General features: G+C 42.3%; 1 protein-coding gene across 41 annotated transcripts in view; it reads right to left on the reverse strand.

Moving 5' to 3' along the window:
* Positions 1-8578: 8578 nt before the first annotated feature.
* madd (MAP-kinase activating death domain) overlaps positions 8579-14744 on the reverse strand; it is a 67580-nt gene continuing 61414 nt past the window's right edge. For 23 of the 41 annotated variants that reach the window (XM_066700744.1, XM_066700743.1, XM_066700736.1 and 20 more), the window contains 3 exons: positions 14128-14197; positions 11190-11236; positions 8579-10482 (listed from right to left, as the gene is read on the reverse strand). In XM_066700744.1, the coding sequence (XP_066556841.1) occupies positions 10369-10482; positions 11190-11236; positions 14128-14197 (231 nt within the window). In that variant the 3' untranslated portion in view covers positions 8579-10368. The remainder of the gene's footprint in view (positions 10483-11189; positions 11237-14127; positions 14198-14744) is intronic. The other 18 variants (XM_066700763.1, XM_066700764.1, XM_066700761.1 and 15 more) reach the window with 1 other exon arrangement.

Consider the following 14744-nt stretch of genomic DNA (forward strand, 5'->3'; position numbering starts at 1 on the left):
ATTTGTTTTTAATGGTTTAACTACCATGAAAACACAACACAGATCGGCTACTGTAGGTCAGTTACAGCAGATAAAAAACATATTTACACAGGAAGTGGACTCATTGTTAAACATAACAAAAATACATGCGTCTAATCCTCATGTGCGTGATTTATAATAAGTTAATAAGTCGTGTGAACAGCGTATAAGTGAACAATTCAGGGTTCCCACTGTTATTAGGAAATAATTGTCCGGGGCTTTTCAAGGATATTTCCACGAGTCGTGTTTGGATATACAGTGCTCACTCACTATAATGCCCCCCTCACCTACCACCAGCATAGGAAACCATGGTTTTTATTCCCCAGCTGTATTCCCTTGGATGTTGACTGGCAGTATGATGAGGACTGACTGACACCCACACACAGACCTGCAACAAACACAATAACTGAGACAATGTCAAGCATGACATTTCCTGCCTTTCCTGAAATATCAGAGCTACAGTACAGGCCGACCCACTTCATTCACTAAGGCAGGAGGTCCACTGAGGATTTCTGAACACTGTATCAAATAAAACCTAAATCCTCTCATTTTGGCTGAGGTATCTTCTGTAAATTAACACGATACATTGATACATGATTTTTAACCATTGAAATTACCACCTGTCCGTCAATATCTCAAAAGCTCAAAAACTACATACTTCTTGCTACAGCAACTACATGACGTTTTGCATTTGCTAGACAGTAGAATAAGTAGATTGAAAATTGACATATTTAAACAAAGAACCATAATTCAACTGAAACATAATAAAGATTGTTGTCAGTAAAATCCTGCAACTACTATATATATATATATATATATATATATATATATATATATATATAACATTTATTTAGGTAAATATAAATAAAGCAATATAAGAAGTATTACTACAGTCTAAATGATCAATTTTAAGTTAATGAAAGCATACTCCCTAAATTTGCGTGCTTAAGTAATATTTTCATTCCAGGGACATTTTACAGGAAATCTTTTAGCTTTTTAATCACTATATAAATTAGGTTTATCTTTCAAACAACTCTAAGCTTGTTATTTATAATAGAAGGATGTATTGTGAAGAGATGATTATGATATTTAAAGAAGGTTACAGTAAATAAAACGATATGGATCCTGCAGGATATTGTAATATTGCTGGAATGTTTTAATTCAAATATATTGTACTTCAGTATAAATCAATTAAAAACAGCTTATTTTGTATCCAGGAATGTGCGGCCGGGAGTGAGGGCTATGGCGCATTATAATGGTCAAAATGTAATCTTTAATTGGTAAATGAATTAGTCATTTTGTAAATTAATTAGTTAATTCATAAATCAGTTCATTAATTTATTTGCCGTGATCTTTCCATTGCATTGGCACTCGTGTCAATCACCCGAGGGGGCGGGGTTTGCCGTCCAGATGCACCAATCGCACGCAGGGGCTGTTTTAAAAAGCAACAGCAACAGGTACATATGAAATCGTGTAAGAAGGCTTGAACGCGGCATAATAATAATGATAATACTGTATTGCTATTGATTTCTAACATTTAATTTGAGCCACTGTAACTGGTGATACAATGCAGGTCATATTACATGTCCTACCAGTGGCGCAGGCGGGGGTCTCCAACACTGGAAATGAAAGAGCTGCACTGAGCGATTCGGACTCGTCTCGAATCCGTGAAATTCATGAAATTGGGCAGATTTGGAGTCACAACCGCGCAGCACTATGGGACAAGCGGTGTCCTGCTTGAATCCGGATTCATCCTTCGTGTGCAGGACGAGCCAAAGTCTTCCTTCATAGTGGAGTCATGTGCTTTGAGTGGTTTTAGCACTAAATGAAGTCGCTATCCTAACTGGCATAGTGGCAAAAATCCACACAATGATAATTATTAGTAGAATAATATGTATGAAGCATTGAAGTAGTGCATGTTATTTCATACAGAACCTCTTCAGATTTCCTGAACTTTATTTCTGGCGTTGGACGCCGCTGTCTCCTGGGTCAAACCAATGGGGAGGCGGGTGGGGTAATGTGATTATTTAGAAAAGTGAGTCTGCACCTGACCCGACTGCATTTTGCATATGTTCATTCTGAAACGTTTTATGCATAATAGTGAGAAAAAAAGGGTGAAGGGGCACAATATATAATTTGCCTCCCCTAAATTCAGTGTGGGGGCAGCTGCCCCTATGCCCTATGGGTCAGGCGTCTAGTGTCAGGGCTACACGCCATGTGTAGAGGGAGGCACAGGCCTGATTTCATTTGCTCCATAGTTGAAACATTGGCCTACACATAAATTAAAGGGGCAACCCATATAATAAATCAATAAATAACAAATACACAGCTGCCCAGTGCATAGGTTTTGTCAGGGAAAACTAGAAGCTAAACACAAAATCCGCATCCTCCCGGCTCTAATAAAGTAACTCAACTGCTGTACCCCCGCCCGTCAGCTGGCTGTCTGACATGAGCGGGCAAGAGGGCAACATCGGCGACAGACTGAAGGAAGTGTCTCATTCATCCGTGACAAACAGTTGTGTTTACATCGTCGCTTGCATCGCTCATGTGTCTCAGGACAGGAACTCAACACTCGAGGGGGACACTGGACAGAAGACACCGGGGTGTGGCCGTGTGGGAGAAAAACTGTGATTGACACCACAGCGCACCATTCACCACAGCTCTCTGGGTGGAGCGTCTCAAAACTCAACTGAACTGCTGTGTGACTTTTAGCTCGTCATTGAACGTCCCCCATACTTAATGTTGCCATGTGCACCGATTTTCAATTTGCTTACATAGGAGATGAAAGGAAACACAGACTAAATATGTTTTTGTATCCTAACTGCACCATTTGCCATGACTTTTCACACATGTCCAGGACAATCAAGAGATTTTCAAACTTCCATGTGTTCTCCATGACTGGAAGAACAGTCAGTGCATTTCCAGGTTTTCTGGGACGCATGTCATATAAGAGACGTGATTTCACACCTCTGGCCCAAACTGGAGGAGATGACATCTCTTCCACAATAAGACCCTCACATGGCCTATTAACTAATGATGAACGGTTAAAGTTATAAGACTTATAATGCCTCTCTCTAGCCACATTCACACTGAAATGCCAGAAAATTGCCGGCAATGTTTGCAATGATGGTGGTCTAGCGAAATGCAGTCCGGGGGGGCAACCATGCAACTAGGCCGGTGGCTGTTGGACGGACTTTTCCAGAACATACAGATGGCCAGTCTGCCCGGCCATGGGGACCAGACTACAGAAGCCTGTGGATCCGGAGAGGAGACCCGTCGCATATTCTGGACATAAGAACATAAGAAAGTTTACAAATGAGAGGGGGCCATTTGCCCCATCGTGCTCGTTTGGTGTTCATTAATATCTAAGTGATCCAAGGATCCTGTCCAGTCTATTTTTAAATGTTACCAAACTTTCAGTTTCTACCACATCGCTGGGGAGTTTGTTCAGATTGTGACGCCTCTCTGTGTGAAGAAGTGTCTCCTGTTTTCTGTCTTGAATGCCTTGAAGCCCAATTTCCATTTGTGTCCCCGGGTGCGTGTGTCCCTGCTGATCTGGAAAAGCTCCTCTGGTTTGATGTGGTCGATGCCTTTCATGATTTTGAAGACTTGGATCAAGTCCCCACGTAGTCTCCTCTGTTCCAGGGTGAAAAGGTTCAGGTCCTCAGTCTCTCAGTAGGACTTTCCCTTCAGACATGGAATAAGTCTGGTTGCTCTCCTCTGAACTGCCTCTAGAGCAGCGATATCTTTCTTGAAGTGTGGAGCCCAGAACTGTCCACAGTATCCAGATGAGCTCTAACTAGTGCATTGTACAGTCTGAGCATCACTGCCCTTGTTCTCAATTCTACACTTTTGACAATATACCCTAACATTGTGTTTGCCTTTTTTATTGCTTCCCCACATTGTTTGGATGGAGAAAGTGAGGAGTCCACATAGACTCCTAGGTCTTTCTCATGCGTTACTTCATCTAGTCCTATTCCTCCCATAGTGTAATTATAGTGGACATTTTTGTTACCTGCATGTAATACCTTGCACTTGTCCACATTGAATTTCATCTGCCAGGTGTCGCCCACAACTGAATATTATCTAAGTCCCTCTGAATAGCCTGTGCTGCCAAGATTGTATCTGCTGAGCCACCTATTTTAGTATCATCTGCAAATTTGACAAGTTTGCTAACTATCCCAGAGTCCAGATCATTAATATAGATTAGAAAAAGCAAAGGCCCTAGTACTGATCCCTGTGGAACTCCACTAACAACCTCACTCCAGTTAGAAGCGACTCCTCTAATCGACACCCTCTGTTTCCTAGACATCAACCAGTTCATAATCCATCTACTTACATTACCCTGAATGCCTGCAGCTTCCAGTTTGAGGATCAGTCTTTGGTGTGGAACCTTATCAAAAGCTTTTTGACAATCTAAGTATATCATATCATATGCTTTCACCTGATCTACCGCTGCAGTTGCATGTTCAAAAAATTCGAATAGATTAGTAAGACATGATCTGCCTCGTCTAAACCCATGTTGACTATCTCCAAGAATATAGTTTTCATTGAGATGCTCCTCTATTTTCTGTCTAATCATTTTTTCCAACATTTTACAGGTGATGCAGGTGAGACTGATTGGTCTGCAATTTCCTGGCCCAGTTTTGTCCCCTTTCTTGTGGATTGGACGAGTTTGTACAAGCTCAATCATTTCCCCGTTTTGCCAGTTTCCTTCATTGTATTTACTGGGTTATTGGTTCTAACCAGGGCACCTGTTCGGTTCGGACTCACTAACAAGAACTAGTCAGGAGGGAAAGGCCAACGATACGTCACTCTAGGCCCTTACGTTTCGTGCTATGAGCAGCACGTCTGGCTGTATGGTTGTGTGTTTTTGCGGTGTGGTCACTGGACCCAGCGATCACAGAGCATCTGAAAAACAAATTTCCATTGACAAACGAACCAAAACAAACTGATACAACGAAAGAGTTGGTCTCAGTCCGTTTGGCAAAATAACAGAGTTATTTAAAACTTGAATGTGACACAGGAGGGACTGGGTTCTTTTTCAGAAAGAAAACGAACTCCACATTTCACCCAATAACGTGTACAGTACCAGTTAAGATAACATGCGCATTTGTATTTGTTCATTTACGTATTGTTAATGGTAACATCAGTAATCTGACAACAATTGTACAGTGGGGTATATTCATCAAGGGTGTTACAAAGGTATTTCTCTAGTTTTTTTTCTAAATAGAATATAATGCAAATTAAAGTGAATACATCAGAGTGTACAATTTTATCTAAAGATGCTGTGTGTGAGCACTTTTTGCGGCTTATTTGTACTTTTGTTTGTGTGAGAAAATACATGTCAGAAATAACAAATTGCTAAAAAAACTCAGTAGCAGTAACTACTCCTAGTTGGATATTTAGGGGACATCACACTGTGTTATTGTATATTTTCATATAGTCAAAACTATGGAGTGAGATCACTGTCAAAATTAGCGAGCACAGAAACACAACTTGTACGTGCAAAACTACACTTGCGTTTTTTATGTTATGCTTGCAATTAAATTCTGCGTTTGTTCAACATCGTTTACACATTTGCAGTTCATGCTTCTTGCTGCGCATGTGCACTTCTCTCTACACGCTCACAGTTTTTTTGGACAGTTTTCACACGGACTCAAAAACAACATGCAGATCAGAGTTCCTAGATAATCATCGCACTATTGATCTCCATTCTCATCAAACATGGCGGACCACACGGCAGCAGAGAGATATTCTAAGGCTGCGTCCCAAATCGCACACTTGTTCCCTCGTCCCCTTCCCTTGCGGGGCGGAAGTACTCCGGTGTCCATCTTAAGGGCTGTCCCAAGCCCTTAGGGAGTGAAGGAGCCTAATCGCGCTGTTGTCCTTCAATGCTCCCTTCAGCAGAGTGAACAAAAGAGTGCACTATGCGGAAGTGTTTTAGCGCTGAAGTCCCAGAACTCCTTGCGTTAAAGGCGGAGAAAAGTCAATAGGGAAAATAAATACAGAGACAGATGACAAGAAAAGACTGCAAAGGTACTTTTTCAGTCAAAGGCAAAGTTGCTGAATGCTGACGCTTGTCGAAGGGTGTAGGAGCACGTGTGAGATTTGGGACGCGGCCTAAAAAAGCTTAATGTGGCTGAAGGTACGTGCACACTGCCCACTAGTCTCTGAGCCTCCCTTGCATCACACTGCTGCTCGGGGGGGGTGGGGGGCATTGTTTCCTAATTTATGCCAATCCCGCCCCCTCGGGTGATTAACAAGCGTTGAAGAGAAGTCCGAGTGCCAAATAAAATGGAAAGGTCACTTGGCAAACAGCGCAATAAATTAATGAATTGATGTATGAATTGACAAATTAATTAATTAACGAATTGACGGTTTAATTTTTACCCTTATAATGCTCCGTACAGATCTGCGCACATCCTGCACAGCGTGAACACACCCGTGTATTATTCAGTTGTATCAGAAATAGACTGTTAAATACACTCACCTAAAGGATTATTAGGAACACCATACTAATACTGTGTTTGACCCCCTTTTCGCCTTCAGAACTGCCTTAACTCTACGTGGCATTGATTCAACAAGGTGCTGAAAGCATTCTTTAGAAATGTTGGCCCATATTGATAGGATAGCATCTTGCAGTTGATGGAGATTTGTGGGATGCACATCCAGGGCACGAAGCTCCCGTTCCACCACATCCCAAAGATGCTCTATTGGGTTGAGATCTGGTGACTGTGGGGGCCAGTTTAGTACAGTGAACTCATTGTCATGTTCAAGAAACCAATTTGAAATGATTGGACCTTTGTGACATGGTGCATTATCCTGCTGGAAGTAGCCATCAGAGGATGGGTACATGGTGGTCATAAAGGGATGGACATGGTCAGAAACAATGCTCAGGTAGGCATTTAAACGATGCCCAATTGGCACTAAGGGGCCTAAAGTGTGCCAAGAAAACATCCCCCACACCATTACACCACCACCACCAGCCTGCACAGTGGTAACAAGGCATGATGGATCCATGTTCTCATTCTGTTTACGCCAAATTCTGACTCGACCATCTGAATGTCTCAACAGAAATCGAGACTCATCAGACCAGGCAACATTTTTCCAGTCTTCAACTGTCCAATTTTGGTGAGCTTGTGCAAATTGTAGCCTCTTTTTCCTATTTGTAGTGAAGATGAGTGGTACCCGGTGGGGTCTTCTGCTGTTGTAGCCCATCCGCCTCAAGGTTGTACGTGTTGTGGCTTCACAAATGCTTTGCTGCATACCTCGGTTGTAACGAGTGGTTATTTCAGTCAAAGTTGCTCTTCTATCAGCTTGAATCAGTCGGCCCATTCTCCTCTGACCTCTAGCATCAACAAGGCATTTTCGCCCACAGGACTGCCGCATACTGGATGTTTTTCCATTTTCACACCATTCTTTGTAAACCCTAGAAATGGTTGCGCGTGAAAATCCCAGTAACTGAGCAGATTGTGAAATACTCAGACCGGCCCGTCTGGCACCAACAACCATGCCACACTCAAAATTGCTTAAATCACCTTTCTTTCCCATTCAGACATTCAGTTTGGAGTTCAGGAGATTGTCTTGACCAGGACCACACCCCTAAATGCATTGAAGCAACTGCCATGTGATTGGTTGGTTAGATAATTGCATTAATGAGAAATTGAACAGGTGTTCCTAATAATCCTTTAGGTGAGTGTATGTTACACTGAATGTAGTTACTTTATTGCCATTGTATGTATTTGCTATTGTATGCGTTATGCTGCCATTTTTTAACATGCACTAATCATGTAAAATGTAGATATCTGCTGGTCTATTAATACAAAAGGAACCGAGCTCACTTGATTATTGCAATATGATCGGAGTCCTAAGAAAACACAGAAGTGAATCACAAAAAACAACCCCGAGTTACGAGCTGAGCAGTTTGTACACAAGACAAGTGAACAACCAAACCCATTTCATTTGAAGTGAACCCAGTGTGAGGGTTAACACGTTTGCCTGTACAGAGATAATATATTGTGTATGATTTATTGGTATATAACATCTGACATTTGTGTGACAATAGTTAGCTTTACATACCAACCTGTTGGTTAATCAATAACACTCAGAATTGCTATAACTATATTATTTTCAACCTCCGCCATTTCCAACAACCCGTTCCGTTTCTCGTTACGGTCACAAGTTCTTGGTCAAAGGTCACAGTGGCTTAACCTTGTCGTGTTGTGGTCACAAAAATGCACCCCTATTCCGATTGGTCACGGCAGTTAGCTGACGCACTGCGTCGACACGCAAGGACTTAACGCTGAATTTGCTGGCAATCATTGCCTTCAATTAGACTAGGACCCTTGCCAGAAAATTGCCGGCAACGATTTGTCGACAATAACCCATTCTCACAGACCTTGCCGGCAACAAAATGTCGGCAAAATGCAACTGTTTCAATGTGAATGGGTTTGTCACACACACACACACACACACACACACACACACACACACACACACACACACACACACACACACAGACAGTTATAATTGTGACAGACCACACACTTCACAGATCTCAGGTTGGACGTGTTTTATTCTCATATTGCCAAAGCTGTACAATTTCTATAAATACTTTTTAATACTGAAATATTTACATCAGATGTCTTTTTTTTAAATATCTCTCTCTCTCTAGAGCAGCATACTTGGAATCAGACAACCACGTATGTTTTCAGTACCAATTAATCCAGTCCACTGGGCCGACCACCTCCCTCCCCAGTACGACAGATCTACTCCCCCCATCCCATCTGTTTTTAAACACAATATTTACATTTAGACTTAATTTTCAGCCTCAACACGGTCTGTCTAGGGGAGTATTCAAATGGAAGAAGTTACAATGTGCAAGTACTTGACTTTAATTACATGATTCTGTATTTTTCCTTCCTCACGAAAGAAAGACACAAAAGAAAAAAGAGAAAACGTGACTGCTATGGTTCACCCAGACATTGTACACCTCTGAAACAGTATCACAGCACTGGAAAAAAAAAAAGTCAGGACGTAGAAAGAAACTGTTTTCCGCCTTTTAAAATATACACATTACAGCAGGACCTAGAAGGCAGGAGTCTCTCAGTACAGTGCGTCCACATTTATAGGAACAGTCGTCTGAACAGTGGCTGCCCAGTCTTTCATTACAATAATATCTATTTATATGTATTTATATATTACGCTTTCCTCTCTCTACTTTAACCCATGGCAGGCTGCATCCCACCCGATTACCACCCACTAGTGGACAAACCATCATATAATAATAATAATAATAATAATAAAAAATAAAAAAAAACAGCAGAATTATACAGTGCGTTTCCTTTCTCCAAGAAAATGTACAGCATTTATTTTATTATTATTATCTTTTGAAGAAGAAGAAGTACATGCATTTCAATACTGCCGACCACAGACACAAATTTCATCATCAGTACAGTAGTTAGGCCTCTGGAGGCAAAGCGAGAGAAAATGCATTCATCTTAAACACTCACTACATCGAAACCCCAGGAAACATTTAAAAAGCAAACAATGGACAAAAAACGATGCCTTTATTAATTTCTAAGATCAACTGTCAACTGTATCTACGATGGCAGTCGTGTCATCGTCGGTACCTGGAGCCGACTCCCCGCATTGTGCTTTTTAAATGTTTCACTATGGTAGACTTAACAGACTTTACAATATCATAAAGCACATGTAAGTAATAATAATCATACTGTATAGCTGAAGTGTAAGGGAGGAGCTGCAGGATTCACAGTGACACAGACGATCTGTACAAGAAAGTGTCGTCGCTGCCGCACTGCCGGCGGCCGCACTGCCGGCAGCCGTGGCGTTCGGGAGTCGGCCGGCTGTCAAGTGTCGCAATTCCAGTCGAGAGCAGAAGACAGGAAGAGCACGAGGCGAAACAAAACGAACGGGACACCGACATGCCGAAAGAGGCGTGCTGCTGAGCGGAGGCTGCAGTTCAAGATGTTTCGTTTTCATTTTGGTTAAAAACAAACACGTACAACACATTCGGGAATCCCACTTTACAGAACCAATGCATAGCGGGAAGGTTAAAACCAGGGGGGAATGGCGAAGGGCGGACACACACAGACACGTACACATACGTAACAAACTCGAATAATGACCACACAGGGGCCGACGGGGAGTAAAATTAAATAAATAGCTTCAAAAGAGCAGAACTGTTCTCCTGTACACTAAAACACGAGCCAGCGAGGGACGGGCACCGGGGCAGGACGTGTAGGCGGGACGGGAGATGGACGGGGAGCCCGCTGCCATGCACAGCGGTATGTTGTGAGGGTCCCCCCCGGGGCCGAGGGGCCGTGACTAGCTGGGCACCGGCCTCGGGGACAGGGCTTTGGGTTTGCTCTCGGCTTCCTTCCCTCGAACCGCAGCCATGTAGGAGAAGAGACACAGCACGGAGTAGCAGATCTGGTGGGCCTGGAGGGGAGACAAACCACAGCGCTTCAACCGACGGCACAGGGAAGGTGAGGAGATGCACAAGAGGAACAGAGGGATAGATGCTTCTGATCAGTGCATCAAACTGGGGGGGGTGTTGCAGCCTGGTACGATTCATGGGAAATGATTTGCAAAAGGCAGAAGAGATCACACCGTAAAGGGAACATCCTGGTTAGACCAGTAAATAAACCAAGACTGTTGCAGTTTGCATTGTCTCTAGTCTCAGAGTGTTTGAGTAAAGGTAAAAGAGATGCTCATTGGCTAATGCACCTCATAATTTGTGTGCAAATGTGTCCTTTCAGAGGAGGAGGAACACAGTTAAGAGCTGGACGTTTAATGGCCGCTCCGAGGATTCAGGAAACAGGTGTTTTTTCTCACAGACATCTTACTAGGGAAATAAACATTCACAACTGTTGCATCACAAAGATAATGCGAGACTCAAACACGGTTAATCTTTTCCCTAGCATTAAGAGTTTCAATTCTCTGGAGGGGAGAGGGGGGGACAACGTCTGGGTAACACTGTACTGTGTCAAATCCAATGCACCTCCAAGCTTAATGCAAGCTTTGGGGAACAGGACCCCCCATTGCTTAGGGCCCGGAGAGGAGGAGAGAAAAAACTAAAAACTTGCCTCTGGGCTGCTTGTAACATCTGGAGTGAGAGGACAGAGGGTACGAGGAGGCCTACTCACCATCGGAGTCTTGTACTTGTGGATCACCACTTCTTTAGTTTCAGGAACTACAACCGAACGTGCAAGAAACAAAACAACAAATTCAACACCGGGGGAAGAACCAGGGCGAGAGAAAGAATTCAGGCTGCAGGGATGTGCGTGTATAGTAGCTGCATGTGGAGCTGCATTCTCCATCTGAGCTGAGCTGAGTGCCTCTGTGTAGACACTGTTCCCAAAGTGACAGAAATAATAATAATCTTAAATCATAACGGTCTTTCTCACGATAATTAACATTAAAGCCAGTGTCAGTGGACTAACTAGTGTAATAGGTTGTGTGAAATGTATGTATTGTGTGTAACTGGTCACCCTGGGTTAGAACAGCTGCTATGAAATAATTAATATTATTACTACGACTAATGATAATCTTATTTATGAAGCAAGGATAGGCCCACATCTCACTAATTCTAAAAGTGCATTTTTAGAAATACAGACCCAGAGCAGGTGAAGGGAAATTGATTCTGCTTAACATGAAGCCTTTGAGTAGGATGAGACCAGAGCGCCACCTGGCACTACAGGGGCTTGATGTTAATTGGTTAATTGGTAATTGGTTTGGCGTTTTGTAGTTTGTTTTGTACACTTCTTTCTTTCTATGGGAGGCGATCAAGTCTTGTCAATGGTGACGTGACTTGTCTGAAGGCTGACCGACTGGACCCTACTATAGCACACAGAGCCCCAGAACACACCATGCGAGAGTGAGAAAATAAAATCATTACCACCGTAAATGCAATATATTAAAGTAACAACAATATGGGTTGTATTTATGCATGCACTCTTTACATAAATGAAATGAAAACAAATGTATTATTTATACTTTGGAGTGTGAGCAAGTGTCCAATTTGAAAACCAAAAGGTACAATACATCTTGTAAACTGTATATGTGTGTGTATATATATATATATATATATATATATATATATGTGTGTGTGTGTGTGTGTGTGTGTGTGTGTGTGTGTTATTGTGTATTTAAATAGTTAATTGATTAAATCTTGTAACTGTTTGTATTTCTAATGCAAAACCAAAACATCATTAACAAAAACAATGAAATAAACTGTGATTGAAAAGAAACAAGAACTCTGACCATAAACCTGAGTCCTGTGAAGTAAGCATACAGACTTTTCATTAGTAACTGTGAAACAGGGAGGGGGGGTGACGGCCTGGCTCTCACAGTCAGTATGGAGGGCAGACGGCAGCAGTCCAGTTCTCTGGCCCGGGCCGGGGGGATCATGTGATCAGTACCAGAGATGAGGCGAGACCGAGGGTCCGAGTCCTGTCATTCTTATTAGGGTGACAACTGACACTTAAAACTCAGAGTGGAGTCAATATATCTTTAAAAAAACAGACACGCACATACACAGAGGACCGGCAGTGTCTTGTTTATTGCGTGTGGCTTTCTTTTGGTTTCTTTTGGGGGGTAAATTATCAGGGACATCCAATGGAAAATGCTTTTGTAAGCATTAGAAGTGCGTTGTGTAGCAAAGCTCGTGCCGTGAATGTCAATCAGACCAAACCAGCTAATTGGGCCGCCGTGCAAATCGGTTATTTCTCTTGTCTTTCATTGTCATTTAAAACAAACAGCCACGGCTTGGTTCCAAGGTCAAGAAGGGGACTGCTGCCTCTGCCATTAATATAATATAATTAAATAAATCATAATAAGATGCATAAATAAAACTGTGATCCTGAAATGTAAATTTATTAAAGGAACCATGTGGCAATGGGGGGAACTCTGACACACAGAGAAATCAAAGATATTATATAGAGAGAGATATGTGACAGCACTTTACCTGCTGGAGAATGAAGGTTTTCATAGCAGCGAAGGTGAGGGAACGGTTTACAAAAAGAAGCACAGAAACACAGCAGTAACTCAAACCAGCGCCGACAGGAGGACTGCGCAGAGGACCGCTGCCCTGCCCACTCACAGGGGGATTGCACTGCACTTTACTGCACTTTACTGCACTACACTAAACTGCAGACTGCTCCTCAGCTCTCTCTCACAGCCCTGCCCACACTGCATTTTTGAAAGCCGATCTCATATAGGAACTGATCTTACAGACTGTAGGTCTTCCCACCACAGGGGGCAGTGTCCCTGTCTCCCGGACTGTTCGGATGGAGCGGGCAAGGATCTTACACCCCACCAACTGCAGGCCCAACCCCAGTTAAACGCAGTACGCACACACACACAGACCATATTAATGCAAGGTTGATAGCCTTCTTGGACATAGTTTTTGGAGCACAAGTTTTACAAACTACTGGAGAATACCTGCTGTACAATGGTTGACAATTCTTGGCAGAAGACTTTCTTCTGACTTTTTGGCACGGCCTCACAGCTGACTCATTATCACACTAACCAACCTTATTCTCAGCTAGTGCCAAGACCCAACATCAATGCCAAACATCTATGCTAAGGAAACAAGAATCACTCCAGGTGTATTAGAGTATATATACATATAATAGACACCTATAGAACAGAAATACAACACATCCTGGCCAACTGGGTTCTGAGGGCAGTGTTTTCATGACTTAATATAACTGCAGGTCCTTTTTCTACCCATCCCAATCTTATCAGAATCCCTAATACGGGTATTCACCATACAATATATATATATAAGTATTGATATATATTATTGACTAACCTATAAAAACAACCCCCTACCCCAAGAAAAGAAAAACATCACATCAAGGTGACCCTACTTAAAGTGTACATACTGTTACACTGCAAAGATAAAAATGGTTTAGCTAGGTCTAGGCTATCCGATACAAAATGGCCGCCTACGCTTTGTTCAACTTGCCGACTCCTGTTCAACTCCTGCTGTAAGTTTGTTCACCCAATTTAGGTAGTGTGCTGTGAATCAGAGTTACTGCCATGCTGTGTACAAACCTAGTATCAAAATAATGTAATTACCAAATTCCTCCAGGACAAAGACTCCTTTGACAGTATTGCACTTTTTTATGTGATTCAGCTCTATGAAAACCTAAAACGAAAAACAAACAGAAGAAAAAAAACAACAAACAAAACACAAAAAAACAAACGTTAGCAAATAATTCAAAGAACCGTTTAGGAAATTAAAAATGATGAACAAAAACTAAACAGAAACAACAAGGACGACTACAATGGGGGGGGTTATACAAAAGAAACAGACACCATAGCAGGCAAGCTGTTTAAATGCTCTAGCAAACAAACTGGAAAACAAGTAGGGGCACGCCAGAAACCAATCAGGAAGGAGGAGCGCACACACAGTCACAATCTGCCAAACAGCGGAGAAAATATGACAACGAAACTCACAGAAAGAAAAGACAAACGGAAAAACGAAATAAAAACTTCACAAAAAGAAATAATAAAAAAAAAAAAAATCACAGAGTAAATCAAAGTCACTGCTAAGAAGCAAAGATAGCAGAAGTTGAGTACCTTCCGCTCCTTGCAGGGGGAGAGAGCATGGAAGAGAAATGGTTTGGATTAATATTGAACAGAGAGCAAGTGCACCCACGGGGTCAAAACAGCGCTTCACAGCCAACGGCGAG

This window comes from Amia ocellicauda, chromosome 4 (assembly GCF_036373705.1).
Source record: "Amia ocellicauda isolate fAmiCal2 chromosome 4, fAmiCal2.hap1, whole genome shotgun sequence".
In the NCBI taxonomy this organism is placed as follows: Eukaryota; Metazoa; Chordata; class Actinopteri; order Amiiformes; family Amiidae; genus Amia; species Amia ocellicauda.